General features: G+C 34.7%; 1 protein-coding gene across 5 annotated transcripts in view; it reads right to left on the bottom strand.

Annotated features, from left to right (window-relative positions):
* Positions 1–13,207, bottom strand: part of LOC139815787 (adenylate cyclase type 5) — a 101,785-nt gene that overhangs the window by 26,645 nt on the left and 61,933 nt on the right. For all 5 annotated transcript variants that reach the window (XM_071782952.1, XM_071782955.1, XM_071782956.1 and 2 more), the window contains one exon: positions 7,726–7,875. In XM_071782952.1, coding sequence (XP_071639053.1) covers positions 7,726–7,875 — 150 coding nt within the window. The remainder of the gene's footprint in view (positions 1–7,725; positions 7,876–13,207) is intronic.

The following is a 13,207-nucleotide window of genomic DNA, read 5'->3' as shown; positions in this document are numbered from 1 at the left end:
ATGGACTGTTATCGCACACAGGAGCGAGAAGGCGATCGGAGTGCTGGACTAACGTTTGGTCGAGAATTGTCGGACATCATATCGTGGGATTTAATGTGAGTACGGAGTACGCGAATCTCGCGGTGATTTAGACGAACGACGCGTAGTTATGATATATGTGTGATATATGTGTCGAGCGTTTAACTGTGCCGTCGCATCTCGCGGACGTTTACGCTGTATTTCGAGCTGTATCGCAAGTGTGTCTCGAGCGTATATTTTCGAACGGTTCGCTCGTTTCAATTTGGCCATTGACACGACTCGCGTTGTATCCGCGAGGCGTCCGCGTCGGTAAGAAGTTAGCCGCGCTCAGCGGGAAAAGCAGCTCGGTGAATATCGTTGGTTTTAAATAATAGAAGCGCGCCCCATAAAACGCAGATCGTTTCCTCTCTAGGAGTATCTGTAATAAAGTGTCGCGATCGTATTATTACAGTTACTTCGTACTCCATCGCGAAATATTGGACAGCGGTTCCGTGAGTGTCCTGTGCAACAGAAGGAGGATGAGGCCTGACAACCCCGTTCTGAGAGGAGGAGAAGGAGGCCTGGCGGAGGCATCGGGCCCCGGCGGAGCAACCTTGGGGTAAGTATTTTATTTCTTATCTTAAAATTAATAGTTCTTTTCCATTTATTCGGGCCGATTTATCTCGGATAAGTAAGAAATAATTTGAGAAAGTAAAACCATCTAAAATATTATAAAAGTTTATTCTCGTAAAGATTTTTCCCAGAAAATAAATAATTACATTAGTAAATCTAATTAAAAGACGACTTAGACGCGTGTAAAAATTATTTTTTGAAACATTGGTCATTTTGAGCGGCTCTTTAATTTGAATCTTTCGTTTTTGTGTTACAGAATCATCGGAGCTACGTGCCTGACTAACTCCGCCCGTTGCGCATCTGGTCGGTGAGTGATAATTAATTTTTTATAACGGGGTAACGAATGACGTGAGATCCAGTGAATACTTTGTCGCGGGACAGAATACATTTTTATATAGAAATATTTTAAAGTTGATAATTTTCATATTAATTTGCACATTTTTAATAACACTTTGCAATAAAATAACGAGATATTTATATGAATATACAGATTTTACGGTAAGAGTTATCTCCGCCGTTCTTAGAGATATTTTAAATCTGCAAACGGGTGCTGTTTCGGAATCGTTTGTACGTCTTTGTATGGCCGCTAGTTTCGTTTGTAGTTTTAAAGGGGTGATTGTACGGGAATTTTAAAATAAGATGAGTCGCATGGAAATATGCAATAAAAATCAGATTTTACGGTAAGAGTTATCTCCGCCGTTCTTAGAGATATTTTAAATCCGCAAACGGGTGCTGTTTCGGAATCGTTTGTACGTCTTTGTATGGCCGTTAGTTTCGTTTGTAGTTTTAAAGGGGTGATTGTACGGGAATTTCAAAATAAGATGAGTCGCATGGAAATATGCAATAAAAATTAGATTTTACGGTAAGAGTTATCTCCGCCGTTCTTAGAGATATTTTAAATCCGCAAACGGGTGCTGTTTCGGAATCGTTTGCACGTGTTTGTATGGCCGCTAGATTCGTTTGTAGTTTTAAAGGTGTGCGTGTACGGGAATTTCAAAATAAGATGAGTCGCATGGAAATATGCCCGAAAAATCAGATTTTACGGTAAGAGTTATCTTCGCCGTTCTTAGAGATATTTTAAATCCGCAAACGGGTGCTGTTTCGGAATCGTTTGTACGTCTTTGTATGGCCGCTAGTTTCGTTTGTAGTTTTAAAAGGGTGATTGTACGGGAATTTCAAAATAAGATGAGTCGCATGGAAATATGCAATAAAAATCAGATTTTACGGTAAGAGTTATCTCCGCCGTTCTTAGAGATATTTTAAATCCGCAAACGGGTGCTGTTTCGGAATCGTTTGCACGTGTTTGTATGGCCGCTAGATTCGTTTGTAGTTTTAAAGGGGTGCGTGTACGGAAATTTCAAAATAAGATGAGTCGCATGGAAATATGCAATAAAAATCAGATTTTACGGTAAGAGTTATCTCCGCCGTTCTTAGAGATATTTTAAATCCGCAAACGGGTGCTGTTTCGGAATCGTTTGCACGTGTTTGTATGGCCGCTAGATTCGTTTGTAGTTTTAAAGGGGTGCGTGTACGGGAATTTCAAAATAAGATGAGTCGCATGGAAATATGCAATAAGTATTTATATAATATTACTATTTATATAATAAGTATACTGTCAGATGTAAAATATAACTGCAAAAGTTGGTGAAATTTAAGATGTTATATATGACAATTAAAATATAATTTTCTTCAGCTAATTTTACCTCTATAGTATAGTTTTATTAATTACGTTACAGTTCATATTTCTCTCACGATGTTGTCATAAATAACATAATTAAAAGTAATTGAACATTTTCTTAGATTTATCGATATACTACTATATCAAACAAAATGTATATGATCAATAGCAGCCATTATTAAATTAGTCTATAGGAATAGATCTTCTAATATCCTCCTGAGAGATCTATGGAGGATCATAATAGATAGGCCAGCTTAGGAGACGTGCAGATTAATACAGACATAAGAGCTAAATGCGTTATTCAATAATTACTATGCGCTATTAATCCAAAATGTATGTACGTGCCCGCTTGTTACATGTGAGCATAAATAATATACTATTTATCTTCGCATTTATACTTTGTATCGGAACTTCCTCCTTTAAGTTTAATCACAGATTCTACGAATGATTTCGAGTTGATTTGCCATAATGCAATCTCTGATACATTTTTGAAATTGCAAACGATCGAAAATGAAAAGAATTTTTACAAATTAAACATATATACGTCGCGATTGAATAATAAGATCTAATCTAATTTATAGATTCATGTAGAATTTACGTTTTTGGATCTTAACGCTTAGTCGCGATAAGTTCTCTAGCTTAGCCATGAAATTATTTAATTCAATATTTACTTCTGCCGTACTTCTTAACACGCGACATCTTGAGATTTTTGCGAAATCTGTATCGCTAATTGTAAGTATCGCGGAAAGCACATTGCACTAGCTCACGGATGTTCCCACGATTGTCGATTGGAAACCATTTCGGTATCGTAAGCTAAAGCGGAAAAGAGACCCTTCCAATAGCCGGTAATCTTTGCTATTCCGCGGGGATCATGTACAATGTACATCGAACTGACACGACCTCGGTTAACACACACGGGGGAGAAACATATAGCGAGCGACGTATATTGTTCGAAACGTAGAACTCGTCAACATTGTGGGAACCTCTCAAGTGCAGGCAAAGTCGACGACGCGTTCGACAAGCTTCGTGTTGATGATCGATACGCGCGGATGTAGTTGTTGTGTGCGCTTTTAGAATCTGCATCGCGATGTGCAAGCCTACGTGTAATATAGACACGTCGCGGTTCGATTCCGATTCTATAGAGCGTCACAATTATTTTTAACTGACTGCTACGCGTTTGTCTTGCCGACAATGTTAGCTAAGCGACTAGGAATCAAGAATTTTTAGCAATTAATCATTAAATACATAAATAGAAGATAAATTTTAATTATAATATGTTATCTCTTGTTCGGTTCTAAGTGGAATTACTTAAGTGAATTACATATATTTCGACAGAAATCTCATTTGGGAATTAATTATTTTCAATCTCGGAAATCAGAGAGCTACTTTTGACTGCTTAACACTCTTTTCTCACAGTCAAAGTTGATTTCTCCAATATTGATTTCTGCAATATCGGCTATCTTTAGGTCTCGTTTCACTGTGGTTTTTTCAGTTTTTTTGCACTTTCCAAAAATAAGGTTAAGAAGGGACAAAAACAAAATAAATTATATTTAAAATTAACCGAGGTTGAGGAGAACGATTACTATACTTATATAAGTTCAAGAACAAATCGGTATCGCGCGCACGTGCGTATCGTATCCGGTCAATGAATGTAGAAGATCACTACGTTTGCAAAAGTGTATTATTTAGATTTCCTCTTCTGTGGGTCATTATTCTTGTTATTGCTGCTTCCGCAGTGCGCGAATGTGGTCTGCTTTGTCGTTCTTGACGATCGAAGCGATTCTGATCAAAGGAAGACGAGATCAGCATTTCGGTGCATGTTCATCGCTGTTAAACGCATACCCATACATTCAACGTCGTGGTTCGACGGCGATGTTTCGTATATACGGGATGACCGTGGGCGATCAACGAGCAAGCGTGAACAATAGATTGATATCGCAACGGTGTGTTCACGGATTTCTGATTAATAATATAAAGCCCTTCCCGTTACAACAGCGTCGTGATTATGAGCGAAAGATATTCGATAAGATGTGCTATCTTTAATAGACTTTAATAGACATTGCAGCCTGTCGGCGATTATTTCGGTTTCCGTTATTTTTGTACGTTGCTGGAAATAAACCATAATTAGAGGATTCTGATCGAGATTACATAACGATATTTTAAGCTCTTTGGATGTGTGATAAAGATAATTAGTGGTGGAGTGCTTATAGATATTAGTTACAGTATTATATATTCTACAACGAAATAAGTAAAAATATAAATATAAATGAAAGATAAAATACTTAACTCAAATACTTAAATAATAGATAAATAAAAAGCATAAAAATAAATAAAAATAAGTCTTAGCAAAAGAAAGTCTTAACAACAAATGAGGAAGTAGTAGTAGTAGTGAAATGAAGTAATGACAAAGTTAGAGCTGCCTGTTCATTACATTCGTTCATTTGTCTCAGAAATAAGGGAAGCGTTGCCTCTATTTCGAAGTATATTCCGCTGTTGTTTAAAAAGTTTATTTTAACTAGGAGGAGGTGCTTCAACTGGGCTGAGTGAAAATACGTGAGAGTTGAAAAAAAATAGTTGATGAACAATCGGCGCACTCTATTTATTAAAGCTCTTGTGCCTCGACAAACAGTTTGTCCATTATTTTCCGACTGTTTTGGACAACACGTTCACGCGAAATAAATTCACCCCGGGGCTTTGTTGGCCGACCGCCGTATTTCGGCTAAATTCGCACGCTTTTCAATGCAGACGTCGTTTTGTTTTAATACGCGCAATGCCAAAGTTCTATAAACAATGAAGCAGAACGAGAATATTGGGCCCGCGGCATCGTAAAATAATAATTATACTGCAATATCGTTTAACATTCCCGCGGGATAAAATTCTCACAAAGACCACAGGACCACAGGCGTGTTAAAAACAACACGCGTATCGACAATAAGGAATTGAACATGTGCTATTTAATGAGCACGCAGTTTGATTTCGCACACTGGTCGTACACATTTCTTTTCTTTTTCTTACGTAAACTTCCGTAAACTATTGCTCTCCCGTTAATTTATTTGCCAGATTGAGCGTGAGATATAATTTATGGAAAATTTGCGTATTTTTTATTCACTTATAAAGATAATATAAACGCGGTTATTGAACATTTTCTTTTACATATCTAAAAATAGCGCAATTTTTCGTTATTTACTAATTTAAAAAATTCTTATTTGATGTCATGCTATCATATATTATTAATTCGATATTTGAAAAATGCAAATATGACTTCTTGAAAGGTTGTATATTTATTTGTAAAATCGTTGTTCGAGTTTTCGCTACGGAAAAATTGATTGCGAGTTTACCAGGAAATCTGTAGAAATGAAAGAATGCACAATGATTCTGAGTACTTTCTATACATACATTCACCTATATACGCTCGACGACAATCGTTCGTGAAATGTTCCATCGGCGAATCCTTTCGGATCTTCGAATGGAAGTCCAAATCGAATCGCTCGTTATCGCCATACCCTGAATTCTTTGTGAAAGAAATTTCTAATCGCGCGTCCGACAACGACGATATTATACGCGAGTCTCGGGATTTATCTGTAGCGCGACGCGTTTTCATCTTCGAACCCCACAGATGAGTGACTTCGCATTGAATATTGTGCTACTGACTATACTGACGTACTTTAGTCGCTTTTGTAAATTTTCAATTTGTTGAGAGCGTTAAGAAGTTTTGTTCGGAAAATTAACGAAATCTTACCGTTATGATTTTTATTTAGCATATTTTTTTAAAGCCGTCTTTACTTAACATGTTCCAATCCGAATTATGTCGATATTGTATTGTACTACCGGAAAAGAAAAGACCTCAATTAGTTCAAAAGGGATCGATTCTGTGAGGTTTTTCGTATGTATATAAATGCTTTCCACTTTACCTTTAATTAAAAAAGTTTCTTTAATTGGAATCTAACTTTAGAATAGTTTTAATTTTTATATTGATTTCTGTGGGAAAGAATTTTTAAATGTACGTTTTCTGATTGAACTATTCGAGCCATATTCGCGGTTTCTGAACATAGAACACAAATCCCCTTTGTGCATTCACGTGCGGTCTACATTGATGGCGTCATTAATAATTAATAAAGGCGTCAATTACTCGAGATTCCGGCAGAATGGTGCGCCGCGGGAATGATAATAATCGTTACTTCCATGACATGCTTTTATCAATGTCGATTAGAAGATTATTGGATCTGACGTTAAAACAGATCTCTCAGTTGTGATCTCTGCGACGTCTCCAGATATAATCGTCCTCCTTACCATTAATAGAGAATTGTGTCATTTATAAGTTAACCGTATTTATTTATGAAAGAAATACGAAAATAGTCTACCGAAACAGAAAGAAATCCGCATATCGGATATTCTTTATTGAAGTTTTACATTGAAAAATAAATATATTTTTAATACTAATACAAGTCATTAAATATTTTAATAAGAAGAACTTCTATGTTTTTTATATACTGATAAAATGAGAGAAATTGCAATAACATTGTTGTAAAATATTAAATGGCAAATAAACGTATGTTGCCATTAGATGAACAGTTTTATTTGCTATTAAAAACGTTGATATACTTTGACTATCTTTTGCAATGTGACACATGTTACATTTTTTTTTTTTTTGAAATAAATAAGATTATTTAATAAATAAGATCATTATAATTATATAAATTTCAACCAAAGAATGATTTTCTTTGTATCAGAATTTAATCATCAAGATATGCGCCGATAAAATTTAGCTCGATGTCGTCAAATATATTAGCTTTATCTTGTTATAATACTTCAAACTATGAGGTTTTACTAAACGAGATTTTAGTAATTCCAAGAATAGAAACATTATCATAGCTATCTGTGAAGAAAAATCAGATTTCCCAACGTCTCGAACTTCGTGTATCACGGTTCTACTTGTTTTCTGCCCCTTATCGATAAATGAGTTTCATCGTTGTCCTTTATAAGTTAATCTTCAACTTTCTTAGAGATCTGAAATTTTTTATTTTTTATTACCTTTTTATTTCTTATTAATCCTTTTCGCTCTCTAGATAACAGTCTTAATCAACTTTATGTTATATATATATATATATATATATATATATATATATATATAATATTATTGCTAGAGTTTATATTGCTTTATTTTAGTACTCTTCATTTCTTAAAAATTCGATACTCAGAAGCTTTTTCTTAAAATATAATAGTTTATAAAGTAATTACACATTTTTAATATCTTTATCTTTTTAATTTTTACAATTATTTTCATTATTATTAAACATATATTTATAAATTTTTATTTTTTAAATTTATAATTCCTGCAAATTTATAATTTTATCAGTTTTGTTTTTTGATTCTTTAATCGAGTCAAATACGAACTTTTTGTAAATGCAGTAGCATACCTGTTGCTGATTCTCTCGCTGCGTGGTCAAACGTGCTTCGACACATTGTCGAGTTTCAAGGAATGCTTGTCTTTGCGCCAGTTCCCGAGGGTGATGTGTCAGTGCGCCAGCTACGTTCGTCCCACCGACTACTACGATCGAACTCAGCAACTAAAATAGAAATGAAGTTTTACAGTTAGATTCAGTCAACTACAGTTAACTGAATTCAATTATCGTTTTTCTAGTATTTTAGATCTTGAATTGTGTTAATTCTAGTTAGTTTTTCTACACATTTTTTCGAAATTAAAATTTATTGTTAGTTACATTAAATAAAAAGAAAGAACATTATTATAGAAATTTTATGTTAGTATGATTTTTATTTCATGAATTTGATAAGGAAACATTTTTTTATGTCGCCATTAAATATTCTTAAAGTAATGTATAAGAAACAGTATCTAATATCCGTTTTTAGAAGAACTTTGGAAATAAATTTTTTAAATAAAAGTTTCTAAAGGGAGTTTTCATAATTTCATAATTCTAATATTAAATTCTTCGGTAATTATCTCTTGTACATTAGAAACAAAAGAACGAATTACATATCTGCATTTTCGAAATTTAATAGGTAAAAGTACAAAGTATTTTTTCGTTTTAAATACTTCAATAATCTAAATATTTTGGTAATGCATTTTTCTTGAAAGATTTTATAATTCTGTCTTCATAAAACAGAAGAAATATCTACAATGACATGCAGGGTTATAATTGTTCGATTGTAACGAAAGAATCATATGCGTATCCATGAGCGAGGATGAGGAAGAACGAGTGGATTACGAGTGTCACAAGATGAGGATCGAGAACGAGACTGCTAAGAAGAGTTTTAATGCTGGATCAGTAGCTATAAGCCGAGGATCGGGTAGAAAGGAACGTAGCAGGAAGAGAAAGTTTAATACTGGATTAGCAAAGTGGAAGGGTGGAGATTAAAGGAAAGAGTCGAAGGAGAAGGATGAAAAAAGATATCTTGTAAGCGTTGAAGAATATGAAAAAAGCGTTAGTGAAAATAACAAAAGAGATTAGACGACGAGATGCGGTTACGAATGTTAATTCGATAATACCTATATATCGCGATTTATTACGACATTCAGTCACAAATAATGGATGATATATACTTTTAAATTTTCTCTTTCTTTGTTATATAAGTTAGATACATAAAATATACATTATAAAATTTTATTAATAATACACGCACAGTTAAAGTAATATTACTCGAGGATATATGCATTAATTCGGCAAGTAATATTTTTAACTTTTTGTCGTTAACCAGAATTCGCTTGTCACTGTCACGTTTGACAATATTTGGTTTGGGGCTAAACTAGCCAGCGAATATTACACATGCGCGTGACGGATTTTATTTTACCAGTTGTGTAAGCTCTACCTTTGCGTATCAGAATCAATTTAGGTGCGGCCCTTCGGCTCTGTCGACAAAAATGCATATGGACGCGAATCCCACAATCGACGAACGCCATCACGCGTATGAGTGACTTTGTAAGCCATCGACGTTGCTCACGATTCAGTCGGCTTTATCGGTGGCAAATTCGCTCGCGAATGCATCGCACGTGCAACTGCAACGATGCACGTGCAGTACACATACGGCACATATTGTATCGTGTATTCGCGACATTTGCAGACTTTGCCAGGCGCGGCGTGAATTGTCTAACAAAAGGAACCGAGCGTCGATGAGATAAATACATTCTTATAAATCAATGTAGACGTAGAATTGAATTTACTGCAGGAACTGCATATTTCGCGCGCAAGGAACGACAGAAATGGCTTTACACGATTGTGATTTTGTACATGGTCTGAAAGCAGGATGAAGAGACAGGGGTTTTTATTAATCTAACGAATATTTTAACAACATCCATTATATATAATCGTTACTGTGTGCTCTGGGAACGTAAGCTAGGAATTATGGTATTTTGTAGATTATTTAGTTTTTATATAAATATGCATTAAAGTATTACGAAAAAAAAAGAGATTATGAGAGAAATAAACTACGATGTTGGTGAGAGATTTTATCTATAAAAACTTTATTTGCCGTTACATAATCAATCGAGCAATTATTTAGTTAAATCTCTACAGTTTTATCAATCACATCAATTTCTTTCTCTATCTCTTCTTTTCCTTCCTTATCTGATACCCTACATTAAAAATATTGTGTGAGATTGATTACATCAACAAAGTGGCAGGAAGTAGGAGTAGGAAACGACAGACAAGTGTTTCATTCTCGATAAATATCTCTCGCGGGGTTCAGCCACCGATTGACATCGCCCTTATTTTTAGACCCCGAGCCCTAACGCGCTCTCGTTACACGATCCAATAAGCACAATGTGAAATGGAAGAGGATTAGCAGCGACCCTCACTTTCTTTTTCACGCCGTGGTGGCGAGATGGGTATTTAAGGGGGTGGTAGCTTTGCGGCAACGAAAATCGATGGCCGGGCTTCGGAGGAATCAGAAGAAACGCCACGACGACATGAGACTCATGAGAGCTCGCTTCCGGTCGCCGCGCCACTGACAAAACTCGTTTACGTATCGGTCAATATTTAAATAAGCTCCTGTTAGTATTCATTGCGGCGTATGTGGAACCCTTATTGTCCCAGTATATTTATAGCTCCTGAAGAAACTTGGTATCGAAACGTTTTAGGCTGGTATGTCCGTAGCACGTCCTTGTCTCGAGTTCTTTAGCAAATAAGAGCTTAAAAATTGCGTGCCTTGGCTGAATGGCCGCTCTTTGTTTACCATAGGGTCTGACATATAATGATAAAATTACAAGAAAATTCTTTTTTTTAATTTAAGGTTTGTTGACAGATTAATCAATTTATGCTAATCCCATCGCGAGGGTTTACATAACATTAAGGCAATTGCGTATTAAAACATTTTTACTGTGTAAAAATATAAGTCATAATAAAAGCATAATTAACCAGTTTCTCAGTTTTAATAAGTATCAAAGAGACGCGTAGATTGAAAAATGAATTTCAAGAAATTTTTTTTGCTTTTTAACAAAATTACGCTTATATATTAAATATTTATATAAAAGTTTAAAAAATTTGTTTCATCTTTATTCTTGTTCTCATTGTTATAGACATCTAAATAATATTAAACACTATACATATATATAGTTTTATTTTGTTATTTAATATAAAGCTTCGTGTAATAATTGCCGTTATCAATTTAATGCAAGACATGGCGTCAAGAGGCATGATGAAGCGCTATTCAAAGGCATTAATATTATACATTAGCTATGCGGTACTCTGAAGTATGATTACGCGGTGAACAGCCGAAGTCAAACCGCCGCGATTTACCGAAACAGCGCGACAGTGAAATTTCTCGTCCTTACGCGTCCTTACGCGAAATAGGAAAATTTCGAAGTAAAGGGCGCGTTCTATCAAAGGGACTGCTGGTTGAGTTTGCTCACAGTGTTTTGAAGAGATTGTTGCAGCGCACACAATTACATGCAACCCTACGTTGTATACATAGTCCTCCCGTCTAATGAAACCCAAGTTCTGATGGGTTATTATCGGGACACCTTGTATGGTGGCTTGTACCGTGCGCGGCTCTTTGATCTATCTTCATAGAAGGTACGTCAACTATCTGCGAAGGGTCGGCCAACCTCTTGTCCTACTCTTGTCTGAATCTTCAAAATGGATTATCGGATCTTGCGTGGAATTGCTTAAGGTGGCTATATAACTTATTTGTAATCTTAGGCGGATTCATTCGCAACCACCTGTAGGATCGTCATCTTGGACCCCTCGAATCGCTATTCTTTTTACGAGCTACATTTTTTGGTACGAGTATTTTGCAGAGCTTCACGGCAATATTTCTCTACGTGATCTGATAAAACTGTTACAATTTTTTTACGAAGAAAAATATTAATAGAGATTTTAGAAAAATTTATTCCCGGAAATATCATCTCTGTGTGATATAAGAAAGTATTCAAGAGCAAAGATATTTTTATGATGATATATAGATATATACCTGTAGTGCATAGAAATTTACGTGAAACAGCATTTCTTGTCACATTTTTTAAATTCTCTTAAAAAATAAAACGGATATATATAATATCTTTATCTTCTTTAATTTTCATTAAAATGTTCTTTTTTTCTGGAAGTATTATATTAAAAAGATCAACTCAATAAAAGAAGCATATTTAATTTCTTTATCCTCTTTAATTTTCATCAGGATATTCTTATACTTTTGTATTGAATACATATCTATCTATATTAACATTAAATTCTGCGCAAAAATTTGTGAAGAAATGTAAAAATTACTTTTCTAAATTCGGTTTTGTTGCGGGTCGAAATGTTAGAATATTTTAAAGTATTCTCCTCTATTTCTACACGATTTGTATTTGAACGTAGTATCCATATTATGTGAAATTCTGGTTTAAGGAAGGATAGAGGGAGGACGAAGGAAGAGGGGGAGGAGAGAGGGAGAGAGAGAGAGAGAATATCACTAACTTTTGGCCGCTATAGACGATACTTTGCTTCCCGTCAATTAGAATTCCGCCAAGTCAGAGTATATGTACGGAGATGCGGTTCTGAACTTAATTATTTAGAGAGTTACATCGGTCTCTCGGGAGATTCGCGGTTCTCCTGCGTTATCCGCAGGTCAGATCGTTGCGAATTTAAGGGAGAATTCTACAAGACCCGCTTGAATATTGCATGTCGCGGGAAAACGGCCGGCCTCACATATATGTCTAATAAAGGTACAAGGTCGCAATAGAGAGAAACGTCGCCTCGTCGGTTGATTTGTCCGCTGTAATGGAGGTCGAGTTTCGCAGAAGGATTTAAAAAGCGCGCCGGGCTAAAGAAATGCTTTTCATGCCTCATAATCAGCTGGCTGCTTTGAAAACTGCACTGAGAATGCTTTCATGAGGCTCATATAACGGCGTCTGTAAGGGAATTGCATATTACTCGATGAACTCGCACAAAGATAGAGGTGCATATGATATTGTTGATCACAAACAAGAATTCAAAAAGATAAAGGAAGGAAAGAGAAAGAAGCCTAATATAAATCAATTACAGATAATGACGTAGTTATAACATATTTAAAAAATTATAAAAATATAAAATTTTTTATTTTAAGAACATTTACTGTCTCTTCAGACTTTTTTATGTTTGAAACATACAACATAACAATAATATTGCAGCTTTTTATTAATCTATTCAATACGGTTCAATATGTTTTTAATACTTTTTTTAATTTACATAAACATGAGCAATAAAGTATTAATATCAAATATATAAATACAGCTTCAATAATAGTACGAAATATGTAACAGAATACTTAAAATATTCTACAATTTATATCTTGATAAAAATACTCATTAACACTTTATTAATATATATTAATATTATAAATATATTAATTATTAATCTTAATATAATAATTATATTAATAATCTTTATACTGCAATTTATAAGACGTCGCATCAAAGCAGCTGTATAAATT

The sequence above is a fragment of the Temnothorax longispinosus genome, chromosome 7 (genome assembly GCF_030848805.1).
Source record: "Temnothorax longispinosus isolate EJ_2023e chromosome 7, Tlon_JGU_v1, whole genome shotgun sequence".
Taxonomy (NCBI): domain Eukaryota; kingdom Metazoa; phylum Arthropoda; class Insecta; order Hymenoptera; family Formicidae; genus Temnothorax; species Temnothorax longispinosus.
This window is presented reverse-complemented; position numbering and strand designations above follow the sequence as displayed.